The sequence below is a fragment of the Elephas maximus genome, chromosome 3 (genome assembly GCF_024166365.1).
Source record: "Elephas maximus indicus isolate mEleMax1 chromosome 3, mEleMax1 primary haplotype, whole genome shotgun sequence".
In the NCBI taxonomy this organism is placed as follows: domain Eukaryota; kingdom Metazoa; phylum Chordata; class Mammalia; order Proboscidea; family Elephantidae; genus Elephas; species Elephas maximus.
In genome coordinates this window covers 148,260,980-148,279,141 of record NC_064821.1, presented here as the reverse complement: position 1 = coordinate 148,279,141, position 18,162 = coordinate 148,260,980, and the positions used below count along the sequence as shown (strand labels likewise).

General features: G+C 39.8%; 1 protein-coding gene across 1 annotated transcript; it reads right to left on the bottom strand.

Moving 5' to 3' along the window:
* Window positions 1–1,043: 1,043 nt before the first annotated feature.
* DNTTIP2 (deoxynucleotidyltransferase terminal interacting protein 2) lies at window positions 1,044–16,940 on the bottom strand. Its single transcript, XM_049879749.1, has 7 exons — window positions 16,764–16,940; window positions 14,119–15,497; window positions 12,135–12,273; window positions 10,606–10,701; window positions 9,356–9,520; window positions 7,706–7,815; window positions 1,044–4,346 (listed from the first exon to the last, which is right to left on the bottom strand). Exons 1-7 carry the CDS (start codon window positions 16,833–16,835, stop codon window positions 4,253–4,255), a joined length of 2,055 nt encoding a protein of 684 aa, XP_049735706.1. The 5' UTR covers window positions 16,836–16,940; the 3' UTR covers window positions 1,044–4,252.
* Window positions 16,941–18,162: the final 1,222 nt, after the last annotated feature.

Sequence of the window (18,162 nt, the reverse complement as noted above, 5' to 3'; positions counted from 1 at the left end):
AGCGTATGTTCCCATCATCCCTGTCCACCATCCTCTACCTTAATAGAGAAGGACAGGCTCCAGGGAAGCCCCAAGTCCAATTTCCCACTTTCCCTGCAAGAGAGAATGGCAGACCACCCCCAGATGGGTGAGCCCTACTTAGTGGCAGACTTAGTGGCAGCAGTTGGAAGAGCAAGAGTGACCTGTTAATACAAGACCCTGTCTGTCTGTAAAACCACAGCCCAATGAGTATCTTGGGCAACAACTCCTCCCTTAAGAGGGGTGACTAGGAAGGAGACAGGTGGAGAGGTGTAGAACTCCCCAAATACTCTGCATCGAGCTTGCTTCACCATGTGAGCCTTCAGTGCCACACAAATATCAAAGTGTGTGGGCTACATTTTGTTCTTTTGGCAATTTCTGTGCTATAGTGTTAAACTGAAATTTCAATTGTCATCATACTTTTTAAAGAATATTACAAGGTGACAAGAATGTGAAGGAGGCATCTTGGACCTTCCAGCTCTGCTGCCAGATGAATACCACAAAGCGACCGCAGTTGTTGCCTCTTGGAGCAGAAGAAATGCCACGCCAAGCCCTGCCTCAATTCCTGGCCCGCAAAACAGTGGGGTATAATAAAACAGTGATTGTTTTAAGTTGCTAAGTTTTGGGATAATTTGTTATGCATCAAAAGATAACTGGGACAAACATATCCTATCCACCCCTTGTCTCTCACCTCCCTGAAATAGTTATGCCTCTCTCCCAGTTACTGGTTAGTATTTATTGACAGCCTTTTCCATTTCAGAGCCTGCTTCTGCTGTTACCTAACTTCATAGTTCATTTTCAGATAAAGTTAGTGGACTCACCGATACATTTAATTCCTTTGATAAAACACTGATCTGCTTATGAAGGTTAATTTCAGGTTAGGCTATTAACCCTGCTTAGAAGCTAGAATTGGAAAAATTTCTTCACTTTTTAAATTGGAAGCATTCCTTCTTCACTTTTAAAACTGTAAACATTTATTCACGTTTTAAATTGTGTAACAATGAGAAGACCTTGATTTTACATTTTAATTAGATGCTAGGGGAATTGGTTAACTAGAAAGCCCTTTTTGTTTCAGCCGTCACTGAAAATGTTCAATACAAACACATTAATCAACTCAAGTAGTAAGTAAAATTCAGTTAAACAAATTTTTTTTTTGATGGTTCAGAATCCTCTTGTAGGTAGTCATTCTTAACACCAGCTATCACTGCCTGAGATGGAACCTAACAAGTACCTGGCACAGATCTCGGAAATGGTGTTTGAAAATATTTTCATACGATCATGTTTTCTTCTAACTTGCTATTTCTAAAAGTGAGGGCCCAGGAATTTCTCTCAGATATTTAAGGTTTTATTAAACTTTTCTATATAGTGTTAAATTTTTCCTTTTTTCTTTAAGGGTGCTCTTAAAAAACACTGCCATTTATCCTGTGGACAGTTAAGTATGGCCTCTAATCTGGTACCCTTGTTATGGGGATGCACAAGAGAAATTCTCAGGTCTCAATAGGAATAATGGCGTGCTCTAGGGTTGGTTTGTTTTTATCTTAGGGGTGAGCCCTGAACAAGTAGCTGATAGAGGTGTTAAATACGAGGAAGCCCAGAGCCCACCTCCACCCACTGTAGTTTCACAGCATCTGTTTTGTTGTACTAACTTTACCCTGGCTTCATCTAATTTCTTCCATCATTTTCCTAGTCTTGATTTCCTCACTTTAAAAAAACACAACAAAAAACTAGTGTTATAAGCATTTTTATAAACTGTCTTAAAAACTTTTTGGCACAAGATGGGGTATAAATACAGCATTCTTTTAAAAATCTTTCCAGACCTTTTTAGGGTATCTTGAAGGCCCTTCTTTCATCAGCACACCCTACTATACCAGCACTCTGTGCGCTTTATTATGCTTTTCAGTTGAGAAGCCATTAGTCATTAAGCCTTAATTCTAGAAAGTGAACTGAATTTAGTGATACAGGCCGAAGTCACTAAAACCTAAGTTTTCTAAATAGATGCTTTGCTTAAAAAGCAACAAAGAGAAATTCATTCATTCTTCAAATATCCAGATATTTGCAGAAGGCTACTATCTTTGCAGGAGGCTAAGGAGATTGAGCTAAAAGTTTAGACTTCCTTCTGGATCATTTTTTACCTTCTAGCCTTTACTTATAATTTTACCTTCAGATACTATTTGTTAGTTTTGAGGCTTTAAAAATAAATTTGTTAAGGTCACATTTGAGATGAAGCTTATACATAAGCTAGATATTATTACTGAGTTTTAATTCCTTACAATAAAGGCTACTATGGGTGACTTTAGATGATTTTTAGTTGAGTACTTTACTTTGCTGAATGAGATAAATACATTTGTTAAAAAGTGTCGTGTTCCAGGTTACTTAAATGGCTTACAAAAATACGTATAACAAGGCAAAACTCAAGAGCATGGATATTAGTATATAACTAAAAGCAGATACTCAAAATACATACTGTGAGAACTTCTAAGGTGGGTTAGTGACAGAGCTGGTTGTGGAATTCAGGTGTTACTCTTTCCCCATCACTGCCTTCCAATTCAGAAAGCTCTAATTTTTATTTGTGTGGAAAAATACACTATAATATTTAAAAAAAAAAAAAAAAAAAAGTAAAAACTGAGGCAGTTGGTATTTCATGAATTGATTTTCTGCTTAAAAATACTGCAATTTTGTCATCGCTGTAGGCTTTGAAGGACTGAATAATTCAACCTGTTCTAGCATTCACAAGTCAAGACTGCATAAAAATGCTACAGTAGGTGAGAAGCCAGCCCATACCCAAGCCTGAGACTAACAGGGTCTCCACCGTCTATGTAAAGACTTACACGGAATGAATGACAAATTTAGGTGTCTCACACCAGTCATGTAAGTTGAAGCAATGTTTTGGTGACATCTGGAAGAATGTATACAGGGTAAATTAATGCTCTTCTTCCTGTTTTGACATTGAATTCTGTCCTACCAGGCCCTTCTTTTACAGGGAACAGACGTGGATGCTCACTCCATCTATGAATGTCTTTGTCAGCTCTGCAGTTACTAGGTTGCCTGTGATCCCAAGCAGTAAATACGAGATTTCGTATTTACTAAAATCTCAAGCAAGTATTATGTTGAGAAAACAGAGGCTCAGCAAATAATGAAATAAAGGAAGCTACAACCAACAAAGAAGCATTAATAGAAATGACCAACACTGTTTGGGTACCAGAAAGGCAGTTCAGACAAGGTTCACAAGTATGAACCTTGTGCCATGGAGACAAGATAAGATGGACCACTTTACGTCCTGGCCAAGTCAGAATTTTATCGATTTAATCCTATTTCCCTTGGAACACAACTTTGAATTTGGGTAAAATCAATTAGTCCTCCTGTTGTCACAGTTACCGTAGAAGGAAAACAGCTTTCCTGCTTCTACCTTTAACCCAAACATTCTAGGTGGTCTTCTTTATCTCTTAAGTCCTATTTACATTCCCAAGCCTCATTTAGTTCTTTGGTCTTTACAAAACATATACTGGCTCCAAGAACATGTTTAACGTTCCTTTGGTTTCAACAGAAACCCTAGTGGTGTAGTGGTTAAGTGCTACGGCTGCTAACCAAAGGGCAGGCAGTTTGAATCTGCCAGGCGCTCCTTGGAAACTCTACGGGGCAGTTCTACCCTGTCCTATATGGTCGCTATGAGTCGGAATCGACTTGACGGCACTGGGTCTGGTTTTGGTTGGTTTCAACTACTCCTTTTGTGCAGGTAATAAGCAGATCTCTATACCCCATCCACACCAACTTCTGGATCTAGTAGCTGACTACAGGGCAATTCCTGCCCACCATCTCCCCCCTCCAGGCACACACATGCAAGAAACTACTTACTAATAATTTCAATATGTTTATATAGCTGATTATATTTTTTTAAAGTTCTTTGAACACATATGCAAACTGTATACCTTCTAAATATCTTTTAATTCAAATTTTTTTAACCAAAAGTTGAAAACTTTACAAGAATGGTAATTATCTTAAAATGTTGGGGTTCCTTTTTTTTCCCCTTTGTAAGTCTTAAGCCTGGGTGGGTCCTTTTTAGGCCCATCTATTTTTAGTCCACAGGTCACATGATTAAGTCTCTCAAATAAGCTTTTTTTCAAGCAAGAATCCCTATAAAAACAGGGCCAGTCTATGTGATGGTGTTAATTTTCAAAACATCTTTAGTAAACAAATAAAGGGGAGACATAAAATACTGTGATTTGCTTGGTGAATTTTAGTTGCGAAATTTCTTCTTCTTTCGAAACTTCTTTCCTGCTGCATTTGCTGCTTTTTCAGCCATGATCTCTGAGTATTTCTTTCGATTGTATCTGGAGGAAAAAAAAAATCAAACCTTTAAGCTCTGAAGTATGACACATCAGAGATTACGAAGAAGTCAATATAACCTTTTAGGGAGCTTTTAAATCTCAAAATTTTTTGTATTTTCATTATCTATTTCATCACATATGTATTAAGTTGCCACCATGTGTCAGGGGCCATATTAGGATATGAGGAGAGAGTAGTGGTCAAGAGAGCTCTAGTTCCTGCCCTCATGGAACCTGCAGTCTAGCAAGAAAAAAACGACAGCTGTAATGGGAAGACTTCTGAAAACTTTCAGCCATTAGAGGGCTGTGTACTATATCCACTGAACAACAGAGCTGCTGAATGCTATCTAATGCTTTAAATGTTTTTGTGAGATAAAAATGTAAAACCAAGGGCCAAACAGAACAAAAAGTTACACTTAGCTCAAAGTACATGGTATGTATTTCTTAGGATCTTAACACAATATACACTAGTGGTTTTCAAAATATGGTCCAGGAACAAGACCCTTCAGGAGTCCATTAGGTAAAAACAACTTTTACAGTAACACTAAGGCATCAGTCGCCTTTTTCACTGTCATTCTCATGTGTAGAGTTTTCCAGAGGCTACGTGATATGCAGTATCCCAGCCAACTGAATGCAGAAACAGATGGAGGGTGCCAACTGTTTTTAATTAAGCCACATGTTAAAAGATATTTGAACTAAATTATTCTTCATTTTATTTTCATAAAAGTATGTATTTGTTAGTATGTGATGGGTTTGTTATTTTTAAATGAATTAATATTTTTAAAGTTTCTTAGTGTTAATTTCCATTGTGGTAAATATCAATAGATGTAATCCATCAAAATAAAGGTTCTTTGGGTTTTCAATAATTTTTAAGAGTGCAAAGATATCCAGAGAGAAGACAATTGCTGCTATAGACTATACTTCCCCTTTGAATTTTGGAAATACAGAAGTACAATTTATTGCAGAAAAATACCAATATAGTAGTTAGAACTAGCTTCAACAAAAGCAGGGCTGTCAGTACAGTTAATTAGGAAAAGTTAAAAACTCTGAACAGATAAGATCCCTTTGTTCTAGAACTTTCACTGCATCATATGTATAAACTCAAGTCTGCTATCGCATGACCAAGGCTGAGGATTAATTAACAGCTTCTTTAAAAAGCCGTTTACAAGTTTACAACAGAGTATACATTTTGGTGGTAAAGGCAGTATTCATTTTAAGGTAAGAAAAAAAAGTAAAACCCATTTACAGTAACAACATAAAGTTTCCTTTTAAAATAAGGTAGGTGGTGTACAGATAGTGCAAGCACTGTGACAGTGATATTCAAATCACTGACATGGGAAACAATGACCTGACAGATGATCTTTACCTGCAATTTTATGAGTTTCATTCTACTACATTTCTAGTTTACTGTTCCACATCCCTTAGTCTAAGATATTTTTGTTTTTTGTTTTGGTGAAAGCACTATCAACATTGCTATGGCTTGTGAGAATGCCAATCACCCAAGATTACAAAATGCAGATCAATTTTTATCCACAACATACAGTCAACACTTAGGTAAACAGCCTGAGTCAGCCTGCACCACACCTCTGTGATGATGGACAGAAGGTGACAGGCCTGAGAAATATTTGGGAAACCTGGAGGGACTCTGACAGTCTGAATATGGGATTTAAGAAAGAAGGGGTGTTAAAGACTTGCCCTAATGAATGGATGGTGGTGCCATTCACTCACAGAGATACAGAGCCCTGAGAGAGGACCGGGTTTTATTACAGGTAGGATGGATCAGTAGAGACCACTAGTTCTTCTTGGATATGCAGAGTTTGAGGTGCTTTTCAGACACGCATTAGATGTTCCTGAGACACAGCTGGATATGTGGGTCTGGACTCAGGAGAGATTTGGACTAGAGATATACACTTGGAACTCAGCAGTACCTAGATTATAATTAAAGCCCTATGAGGATGAGATTTTCCAAGGAAAGAATACATACTGAGGAAAAGAGGGTTGTTTATTCTAAAATTTTTACCCTTACCCAGACTCATCAAATACCTTACATAACCTGAGTTAATATGTCTTCCATGTAATACACACTCTATTATTATTAAAATCCTTGATAAGTGTTTTCATCTTTGCTATTAAATCAACTGGAAAGTCAGCAGGCATCTACATGAGGTATGCTTTTAAATCTCTCTCCTAATATATATGTTCACTTGTTTCAAAGACATTTAAACATACAGTCATGCATCGCACACCCTCCCCAGGGGATGCCCACAACCTGACTTGGCAGAGACCCTACCCCGCCGCCCCCCACCCACAGGAACAGGAATGGGTACCCCTGCCACTGGAAGGACCAGGTGCCCGATTCTGCTCCCGAGCACCCAAGGTTGGCATGCGTTGGGGTGACCTGCCAGGGCAGGGGCTCCAGCTCACGGGGACCACTCTCCTGCTGCCCCAGCCCATACCTAGAGGCTCCTCACCATCACCTTAACGGGCCTACAAGTGCTCACCTGAGGTGTCCACTGTGGGAGCTGCCCAGGCTGTGCACTACATAGCAGTCCCCAGGCCCATGCACCTGGGACCCCACACCCCACAGACCCAGGTGTTCGCACAAGGTCTGAATCACAGAACATCCTATTTCACAGAACATATCTTGGGTGATATCTTAAAAATCTTCCAAATCTACACCCACCGGCTCTGCCTCTCTCTTCCCCTTCACAACCATATTTCAAAGAGATGTCTCCATTTCCAACTCATCCCCACCCCCTCAGCTCTCCAGTCTGACTTCCTCCAAATCACTGCCCTAAAACTCTATTCACCAAGGCTATTGTGACCTCCATGTAACTAAACCCAAAGGAAGTTTTAGTCCTTATCTCATCTGACCTCTCAGCAGCATTTATTCTTGTGAAACACTCCATCTGCTAGTAATGTTCTCTTTCCTTGACTTCTATGACACCATGCCCTCCTGGTTTTCCTAATGGTCCGTTGGCTACTCCTTCCCAGTTTCCTTGCAGGCTCAATCTTCTATTCCCAGTCAGTCCTTTAAATATTTTCAAGCTTCCCTCTAAAGCAATGGTTCTCAACTGGGCATGATTCTGCACCCCACAGGGGACATCTGGAAATGTCTGAAGACAATTTTGATCGTCACAATCGGGAGTGGGAGGTATGTGCTATTGGCATATAAAGGCCAGGATGCAGACATCCTACAACACGACGGGACAGTATCCCCTAACAAAGAATTATCTGATCCAAAATGTCAATAACTGAAACAGTGCTGAGAAACTTTGCCCTAAAGCATTTACAATTATCTAACATTTTAAAAGTGTGCATATTTTTAAGCATACACATTATGTAATAAAAAATGAATTCCTTACCTTCTGAACTCAGAATCAGCCAGCAATTCTTCCACAATAGTTCTTTTCCGTTCCTTCTTGGGAATTCGTGAATGGTAGAAGTCAGCTGGATTGTCAACAATGGTTCCGATCTATGAAAAATTGATTGAAATAAATCATGCAAATACCTGGATGTGATGATTTGCTTTCATATTTCAGGGTAGCTTTAATAAGGTATCGGTACAGAAAGGAACAGAAAACACGAGCTTACCGGTGTTAAATTTACTTTTCATACTTTTTTTAAGCAAAAATAAATCACCTATCCAATCAGCACACTGGTTCTACTAAGTGATATTTCTTCAAATATATAGCAGACTCGAGATTCCTTTTATATAATGGTCTACAGTAAATTCTTGATAAACAGTACAACTAGAGAAGAAAAGTAGGACAGATAAGCTCTTTTTTGCTTAGTTTCTCAACTCAGTGAAATGCACATAAACTCTACTACACTATTCTATTTCCCAGGTTATCATAAATGCTGCCAGATTAGGATCTACTTAGTGATGACTGCATCTGTTCATATATTCAACTGATTAAAATTTGTAGAGTGCCCAGTATGTGCTAGGCATTGTGCTAAGTGTTAGGAAAACAGAGAAAGGAACTGGTTTCTGCCAGGGAAGAGGAGTCTAGTCTTAAGAAAGGTTGACAGGTAACAAAAAAATTAAAGTATACCATAACATACACTAAACAAAGCACCACAGATGCTCAGAAGGCTAAGTAACCAACTCTACCTAAGAGAGGCAGGGAAGGTTTCACAAAGGATGACATATTACCTTGGATTTGGATGAGCAAAATTTCACCAAGCAAATAAGGTAAATAAGGGAGGGCCAAGCACATGCAAAGCCAAAGAATGCAAAGACTGGTATGCGCATGTTCTGAGAAGACTGAGTAGGCGAGTGTGTTGGAGTGTAAGAGGGACAGATGACACGAGAAGGGCTGGTGACCTGGGTTGGGTGCAGACTGTGGTGGGCCACAGTAAGGGGTACAGATTCTATCCTGTTGGTCATAAAGAGTCACTGAAGGTTTCTGAGCAGAGGTGTAACGTGAACAGATTTTTTTTTTTAAACAGAAGACTGGCTACAATGCAGAAGACGGATTTGAAGGGAGAGCACAGGACTATTATGGTCATCCAGGTGAATGACGAGAAAGGTAGTCAGAAGAATGGCATGAATTTGAGAGCAACCAGAGGATGCATACACTGGACTTTCTTCTAAAAACACTTTGAAAAACAACTTTTTAACTATTTGCAGAATTTGCCTGGGGATGTCCCAATACCTTGAAAAAAGGAAGGGATCGGTGCAAACAACTCCCTCTTTCCTCCACCCTACATGGGTTCTTGCTCGTAGGCTAGCACTATTCGTATATGGTACAGCCACCGTATAGGTTCAGTAAGTTTTAGAGAGCTGGCCCCAGTTACCATTTTTTAACGTCGTTCTTCTAAATGGAAACTCATTATAAGCTGGTGACTGTCTGAATTGGGTTCTGGCCATTATTATACGGCCTAAACACATAAGGTCTATACCTTACGTGTATGCCCTGTAAATACTGATCTATTTTTAAAATAAAAAGATGACTATAGTGCTTTCCAAACTAAAGTGACAGAAGATCAACGATTATTCTTTTGCTTCATACCTGGAAGTACTTCGGGAAGCCATCTCTATCATTTTTCTTGTAAAACCGTTTTGGGTCCATGCTAGCTCTCATCTTCAGTGCTTTGAGATCATTTTTTAGTTCATCTGTCAATTCTGGAGCTTTCATACCAAACCAGCCATTGCCTGCTGTTTTTTGTCGCTCTTCCTGAAATTCAGATTTCAACAATAAACATTCAAAATCTAATAAGCGAAGAGGATAAATTTTACCCAATTTCCCCCAAAACTATACACACAGAAAATTTTGTGAATTAAAAACAAGTAAGATTACTTTACAGAAAGTATTAGTCTCCAGATTCCTCATCTCTCATAAAAGGAATTAAATCAATCACAAAGAAAAGTGCTTTCTCTGGTAAATCAGGTATAGCACTACTGGTTTCAAAAATGAGAGTTCCTTCAAATTTATTTTATATCTTAGCAAATAATTGTTTCTGCTGGAGAATAACTCGCAGCTTCAATTATTGTCTAAAATAGCTAATAATGTATAAAAACATTTTCATCTCTGGAGCTTAAAGGTAAACATTAATACTTTCAGTCCCCCAGGTGTCTCAGAGAGCCACTCCACTCCAACAGTGCAGAAATCTGTATTATTTCTAAAGTAAAACAAAAATTGCTATTCTTGTGAGAACTCTTCCCCACTGCCGTCAAGTTGATTCCAACTCATAGCAACCCTATAGAGCCCAACAGAGTAGAACTGCAAGTTAATTATTTTTTGATTCATACGATAAATATTTATTGAGTGTCCACCATGTGCCAGGTAGCATACAGGGCACTCCACATTAGTGACATTAATGGGAGTGCCATCGTCTGGGTAACTTCTTTATGCTGGACAGTTGAGATGGCAGATGAAAGCAATCTTCTATACTTTACCAAAGAAAATGGGCTCTATCCTCTCATTTGGCAAACTAAATAGACCAGGGTTTTCAGCTAGCTACATTATTAAGTTCTCTACAACAGCCCACAAGTGAGCTGTAAAGATGTGAGAATACATATAAAATGTTTACAGAATCATATTTTATGGGTCTTTTGATAGATACCCGTGATCATTTTCTTTGGCAGTATATGCATATGTGTGTGTGTGTATATATATATTTAAATAGCATATAAATATATAATATGCACATAAACTACACTTATGAAAATATATACATATTTTAATAATACAACGATGTATAAGTTGAAAAAACAGTCAAAGCCACCTAAACATCCTAAATTATTAGTCATTGTACTTACTCTGCGTTTTTTCTGACGCTGAAACTTTGATTCTCTGTATGGTGGCACACTGTAGTTTTTTTCAAAATCAGGTGTAATGACAGTTTTCTGCAGAAGCTATAAAAAATATTAAACTGGTTTTAAAATCACATCTGAATGCTATTTAATTTTTTCAGTATTTTTGACTTATACAAGAAAGATTTCCCACACTGAAAACCACTCCAGATATACTAACCTGCTTTATGCAACAGACACATTACTGTGAACTGTCCCTGTCCTTAAATTTGGAAATTATCATCACATTAGAAATGTTTTAGGAGGCAAACTGAAGTATTATTTTAGAGAATCTACAACAAAGTAGGTATCTATCTCAAATCCCCTTTTCGGATCTGAACCTATATAATCGGATTTCCATTAATATGCCCACCACTTGTACGTATCGTTTGTAACTGGCCACCTGCACCAAACGACTGGAAGATAAAGACGAGAGGAATAATGTCATAATAGCCCTTAAAGTCCCTGAAAGAAAAAAGAAAGGAAGGGAAAAAAAAAAAACCTCAACTAGTCTTTGATGATAAATTCTTTTCATGTTGGTTAAAACAGCTTTCTGTGGCCTAAGGAGACTTGGTAGACCATTAATTAACAGAATGAGAAAAGCAATATAAATTTTGATTGAACGAAATGTAATTTTTATAGTGGTGCAGTGATTAAGTGCTTGGCTGCTAACCAAAAGGTCGGCGGTTCAAACCCAACTGCTCTGTAGGAGAAAGATATGGTAATCTGCTCCCTTAAAGATTACAGCCTAGGAGACCCTATGCGGAAGTTCTACTCAGTCCTATAGGGTCATCATAAGTCGGAACAGATTTGACGGCAGTGGGTTTGGTTTTTGGCTTGTTCATACTAATCTGCATTGCTTTTAATGTCAACTCATACATGTAGAGATCGACTTCATCCTTTTTGATAGCTGGTAAGGAGCCGAGTGTTTAACCGTCTGCACCACCCAGGGACTTCTTGAACCTGATTTGAAGACCTAAAGTTAAGAGGCACCAAGGCTAGAAAACACAGATTTGAGAGAAAGCAGTATAAAGGTGGTGGTTGAAGCTGAGGGTTTGGATGAGGTTACCCTGACAGTATTCCTTCTGAAATTATATATAAAACGTTGTGTCCCCGCTCACGTATGTATTTTTTTCTGGTTGTGGGGTTGGGCACTCAACAGATTTCAGATTCTCAATAGGGTCCAGGATAGTTAAGAACTAAAGTATAGCAGGAAAAGAGAAGAAACAAACCCCTGGGATCACTATTGGTGGGTAAGAGGAATTAAAAAAAAAAAAAAAAGGAATACTGGCCCTATATTGCTTTATTCTTCAAACATCATTTTTCTTAGATTAGACCTTATAAAATATACAAATATTGTGGGAGGGGGCAAAAGGAGCACATTAGGCTAATGTGGTTTCACTTAAGGGAAATCAGTCTTTTACCAAAGATGAATCATTTCTAGAAGTAACTGACTAGTTCTATGAAAATGTAACAGGACATTTCATGTAACTTACCTCATTTTTGGTTTTCTCCTTGATTTGTGTTAGGGTTCTCTTGTTAGACTGAAGTCTGTCTGCATTGAAATTAATATATAAACCGCCCAGCTCTTTAATACTCAGACCAGGGTCTATGCTGCTGCTTGTCAACTTCAGACTGAAAGAGAATTTGCCATTTAAAGATCAAGTAATCTAATCAAAAAGGAACAATTAAGACTTATTTTAAAATCACCTTTTCTTTTCTTTCCTTTCCTTTAACTGCCAGTGATCAAAACAAACGAACAAAAAAGTATCTTATTTTTACAGTGGATGAGTTCCTGAAAAACTGTGCAGATCTATTTTACATCTACTAGTAAAGTCACTTAGAAGCAGCTCTGGGATGAATAATGAACTAAACAAAAAAGCTTCTCAGAAGCACATCCAAACGTATTCCCTACATTTCCTGAAGAGGAATAAGGCCATATAACATGCCAGCAGAGTTCATAAAGACTGACAGAAAAGAGGCATCTGGTAATTTGGCTCAACTTCACACATAGGCAGTAAATTAATAAACGTACATATCACTATCTATAAAATCAATGAGAGAGACAGGTTCTTCTACTCTGAACTTCCAAGACATTCAAACGCAGAATGTTTTTCTGGCTAACAAAGGGCATTTGATAGTGTCTCTAAACTATATGAATATTCATGTTTACCGGTGGACCTTTTTCAAAATACAAATGTCATACCCCAGATCTACCAGATCAGAATCCTCCACAGTTGCCTGGTCTCCTCCTCCATTTATGTAATGAGAATTTCTACTTTATATTACCAAAGTCCTTTTTAATACAACTCTTAATATAAGCAAGTTTACCTGGATATATAGTCATGTTTTCCTTCTAACTATCCATATAAACTGAGCAGTTGAAAGTGTAATCAGCCCCTACTGGAAAGTGAAATCTTTCTACTGCAGTGCCTCGGCAGTGATTCTCAACCCTGAATGTACTTCAGAATTAACCTGGGGAAGGGTGTGGCTTTTAAAAAATACACCTGAGCCTAGCCTCAGAGGTTGAGCTCACTGGTTTACAGTGAAGACCTGGCATCTGTTAATGTATACTTTCTTTCGAGACTGCCTATATTTCCAGTGGAAACATTGCCACCGGGAACCTGTACCTAGGAAAAACAATTCAAAACAGAAAAACTAAAGAAGTGGCCTCAAACATTAGTGCTTTTCAATGGACATGATTATATGTGATTAATTTCCTCATACTTTTCTGTATTTTTCAGTTTCTCTACAATCAACATGTACAAAAACCAAATTACTTTCCCTTTCCTTTTATGTGGAGTTCATGGGTGGTGCAAACAGTTAAGCATTCTGTTACTACCAGAAAGGTTGGCAACTCATGTCTACCCACAGGTGCCTCAGAAGAACGGCCTTCTGAAAGATCACCAAACCAAACCCGCTGCAGTTGAGTTGATTCTGACCCGTAGCAAGCCCGCAGGGTTTCCGAGGCTGTAATCTTTACAGAAGTAGGCTGCCACATACTTCTCCCCGTGGAGCAGCTGGTGGGTTCGAACCACTGACTTTTTGGTTTGCAGCTGAGCGTTTTAACCACTGCACTACCAGGGGCTCCTTCTGAAAGACCACAGCCATTAAAAACCCTACAGAGTGCAGTTCTACTCTGACACACACGGAGTTACCATGAGTCAGATTCAACAGGACGGCAACTGGTTTTTTGGTTTGCTTTTACGTTGCTCTTGACAATCACAAAGAATATTTTGTTATCAGATAATTTCTAGTGTTAAACAAAAAGATATACTTTGAGCTATCATTGGTGGGAAAAATATATAGACAAAGGCACCCACAGAGACAACGGCAATACTGGGAAGGACAAATTGTACAGAACCTAAGGCAGTCGTTTTCTTCTCCAGGGCCATTTCTAATATTTTATATTTTTATGGTAAATTATTCACTTGAAATATGCATCAAAATTTTACTTTTAAAAATAAGCGTAAAACTTACAGTTTAGACTTTGTGCTATTTAATAAGTTTTCTTCATCACTGAGCTCATTATCTTTATCTACGTCATGGTCTGATACCTCATCACTTTCTTCATCCTCTCCCTCTTCTTTTTCTTCCTCAGTGGCAGCCTCACTAGCTTTGTCTTCCTCTTCCAAGTAAAAATTTTTATCAGCACCCAATCCAGGAGTTGTGTCAATTACAAACAACGCAGTGTCACATGACGTATTTCCCAAGTCGCCATTCAGTGACTCCCTCCGACTACTATTTTCAACAAAACATATGGTGTCTTCTTCATTCTCACTGTTTTCAGACTGCTGGCTTTCATCGCTGCTGAGAACTAATAAAACAGAATCACCTTTATCCTGAGATGTGTTGAGCTCAGACTTGTATAGTTTGGCATCACATTCAAGATCCACATTCCTTTTATTATTCATGTCTTCGCTAACACCTATAATTGTGCAGTCTTCATCATCATCACCAAACTGTGTCAAGTCACTTGTTTTTATGGTCCTCTTTCTTTCTTCATCCCATCTGTCCACTTCTACAACTGCAAATGTTTGAGCTAATGATTTCATTACAGCCTCATAGTTCAGATTTGAGGGTTCTGGTGTGGTTTTACTATTCTGGGGAGTTGAATGCTTTTCAGAAACTAATTGCTGAAGGCTAGTGTCCTGAAGCTCAGAAAGACTCTTCAACTGAGAACTTTCATCATTAATTTCTTTTCCCTTACTTATTATTCCTTTGGCCTTTTCATCTAAACCTTTACAGTTCTGCTTTTCATTTCCTGGTACTATTTTAATATCTTTCTGCTCAGTATGTGCTTGTAATTTCCTGTGCATACTCCGGGTTGCTCTCCTAACTGCAATTCCTGAAAATGAAGAAATGTCTGAGCACGATGACTCAGCATCAGAAATATCTTCTGCATGTGATTCTTGGCTTGGTTTAGCCTCCCTTCTTCTGGCTCTTGTAGTTATTACTGTGGTAGGCACAAATGTAGAAATGCCTGAAACGTGAGATTCTGCTTCAGAGACTTCTTCAGTATGAGACTCAACTACCGGAGTTATTTTTGGCCTTTTCCTCACACTGGATGCTGGGGTGCATGAAACTAAGATCTGCCTTCTCCTAGTTACTCTTACAATGGGATCCTGGAGCTCAGACACAGCAGAAGAATTTGATTCTGCTTCAGAGGTCCCTCCATCAGTAGATGGTTCAATCATCTCCGGTAATGAGGCTTCCATTCTGCTTTTCCTCTTTCTGTTTTTAGGAGTTCTAGGGACTGGACTCCGTTCCCCAGTGGTATGTGATTCAGCAGTACTTTGGTTATCAGACTTAGATTCCTTCCTGCTTTCTGGATGCTCTTTAATTCCATTAGCTGCATTCTGCAAGCAAGAGAAAGCACCCTAATTTAGGTAGAGCTGGAACTAGGGCAAAGTGAGTGAGGTACTCCCCTCAGAAGCAAAATTTAAGAGGTTGCCAAAAAACAGCAATCAAAATAAACATATTTTAATGCTATGTTTTTAGAGCAGCCTTGGTGGTGCAGTGGTTAAGAGCTTGGCTATTAACCAAAAGGTTTGCAGTTCACTCCTTGGAAACCCTACGGGACAGTTCTACTCTGTCTTATAGGGTCTCCGTGAGTTGGAATCGACCGGATGGCAACTTTTTTTTTTTCTTTAAAGAAATTAAAATGAATGCAAAAAATCTCTTATGATATTAAAAATCAAAATTTTAAAGACTGGATCTGACCCTGCATTTTCAGGACCCTGCCTCGCTCTCCTCACCCTATTCCTGGTCCTGACTTTAGGAGGCAAAACAATTCAAAAAGGAGAATTCTCTCCACTCAAAGTCAAATGGTCTAGGTGGGTTTACATCCCAACCCACATACAGGGAGTGAGAGGAGAAAGAAAGGACTAACGCTGTCTGAGCAAAAACGGGTTTAGGAGCACACCGATGGTATCAGTCGCTGCCTGATATGCAGGCGATGTGATGCTCCATTTCCTTCCCCGGAGAATCAAGAAGTGGACGACTAGCGCCACTGAGAGCCACAGACTGCGTCACCGCGGCCCTCCCCACGCCGTAAGGGGTGATGTGAAGTCATTGCCAGCCTTCTCACGTGAAAACGGTGCTTTCTCTCCTATCCCCTACATTATACTCGCGCATCGTGTGCGAAGTTAACCTTCCGTAGAGCACTAGTGGCACAGTGGTTAAGAGCTCGGCTGCTAAGCAAAAAGTCAGCAGTTCGAACCCACCAGCCACTCCTTGGAAACCCTATGGGGCATTTCTACTTTGTCCTACTGGGTCGCTATGAGTCAGACTCGACCGAAAGGCAATAGGTTTGATTTTTCGTTTTGGCGTTAACAGTGAGATTAAAAGGCCTGAGCTATGCCTATGCATTCCGGAGCTGAACAACCCGAAGCAAGTTACTTAAGCTGTTTCGTAGTAAGAACTGCCTTAAAAGACGGTAGTGAAGACCAAACGAGACACTACCAGTAAATCGCTTAGCACGGGGTTCGGTACACAGCAGCGCGCAAAGTTCGGCCCTCGCCGCCCGCCATCCTCACGCTCCGCGGGACCTTGCGCACCCCACCTCCCTGAGCACCGCTCTACGAAGGGGAGAGGAGAAAGAGGGGAAACTCGAGATCTCCTACCTTCAGCGGGGATCTTTCAGCTGACGTGGCTTGGGTCGTGGCCTGTGGCCGCGCCGACCTGGTGAGCACCATCTTCCCGGCCACGGCCTCCCCGGCGGCCCCCGTGGCTTCCCCCTGCGCCGGCGCTACGGAAATGCGTCAGGGAAGTGCGGCGCTGTAGTTTCTCGCGAGGATGCCGAGACTCGCGAGAGCTCGTACCGGCCTCTCCCCCACCGGCTGGGCAGGGGCGGTCAGAGATGAAGATTTCGGAAGGTTACGTGTTTATGGTAGCCTCTTCTCCAGCGCTTTAGACGATGAAAGTTTTTTTTTGTCTGAAGAGACCTTCGTGAAGGAGACAAAATCCGCAGTGACAAGGGCCTTCGTCCCCCTTTCACAGGAACGAATTGGAAAATCACATCTTTCTTAGCCAATCCTGTCATTTGTTCAGTAATTCTAAAGATTTTAATGTGGCCGTGGGTGTGGCTGAGGGAGATTTTTGTATTATTTATAACACTTTTTTAAAAACAATAATGCACTCGTGTGTTATTTGTGTAGTTAAATATGAATAAAATCTAAATTCTTGGTGTAAGAGCTTTATATTAAGTTCTGGGAGATTAGGAAGCTGTACAGTCAAAAGGCGAGATAATGAGTAGCGATTGGGAATAAGAAGAAATGAAGAAATTGTAAAGGAGAAGGATAAAAGAAAACTTCAGTGAAAGGAAGAGAATGACCAGAATCAAGCTTTCTGGTTTTCTGTTAGGATGAAGGAGAAAGCTAGTACATGTTTGAGGGGAATAGAAAGAGATTAAAGAAGTAAGTTAACAGAATTTATTGTTGGAGGTGAGAAAGGGTGAGTGCCTTACTAGGTCTATTTTCTCCCAATTTTTTAGTAACAGAAAACAAAGTTTTTTCTTAAAGTAACAACACAGATTTTTAAGTGGGCACACTGCCACACCCACAACTGTCAGTTTGTGCAGCTGTGGTGGTTTGCATGTTGCCATGAGCTAGAAACTCTGCTGCTGACTTTCAAATACTAGCAGAGTCATCCAGGTGGACAGGCTACAGTGGAGTTTACAGAATAGGGAGAAAGGCCTGGCGATCTGCTCCTGAAAATTAGCCAGTGAAAACCTTATGGATCATGGCAGAATATTGTCTGATACAGTGCTGCAACATGAACCGCCTAGGTTAGAAGGCACTCAAAATACACAATGGCTGCAACAATGGACTCAAGCATACCAATGATTGTGAAGATGGTGCAGGACCAGGCAGCATTTCATTCTGTTGTACATGAGGTTGCCATGAGTAGGTGCTGACTCAACGACACCACCACCAGGGTTTCCTGGCCCAGGATAGAGGTCAGAGATAAGCTTCTTACCACAAGCCATGAGTGCAATAGAGTCCCTGAGCTGTAAAGGCAAGA

Bases quoted from the DNA above. Each gene is read 5' to 3' on its own strand.
- DNTTIP2 (XM_049879749.1), bottom strand. From the start codon at position 16,835: ATGGTGCTCACCAGGTCGGCGCGGCCACAGGCCACGACCCAAGCCACG. The intron at 12,274-14,118 runs GTAAGTTTTACG...ATTCTCTTTCAG, and splicing joins AATAGCACAAAGTCTAAACT to TCTGAAGTTGACAAGCAGCA. The intron at 4,347-7,705 runs GTAAGGAATTCA...TTTTTCCTCCAG, and splicing joins GCTGATTCTGAGTTCAGAAG to ATACAATCGAAAGAAATACT.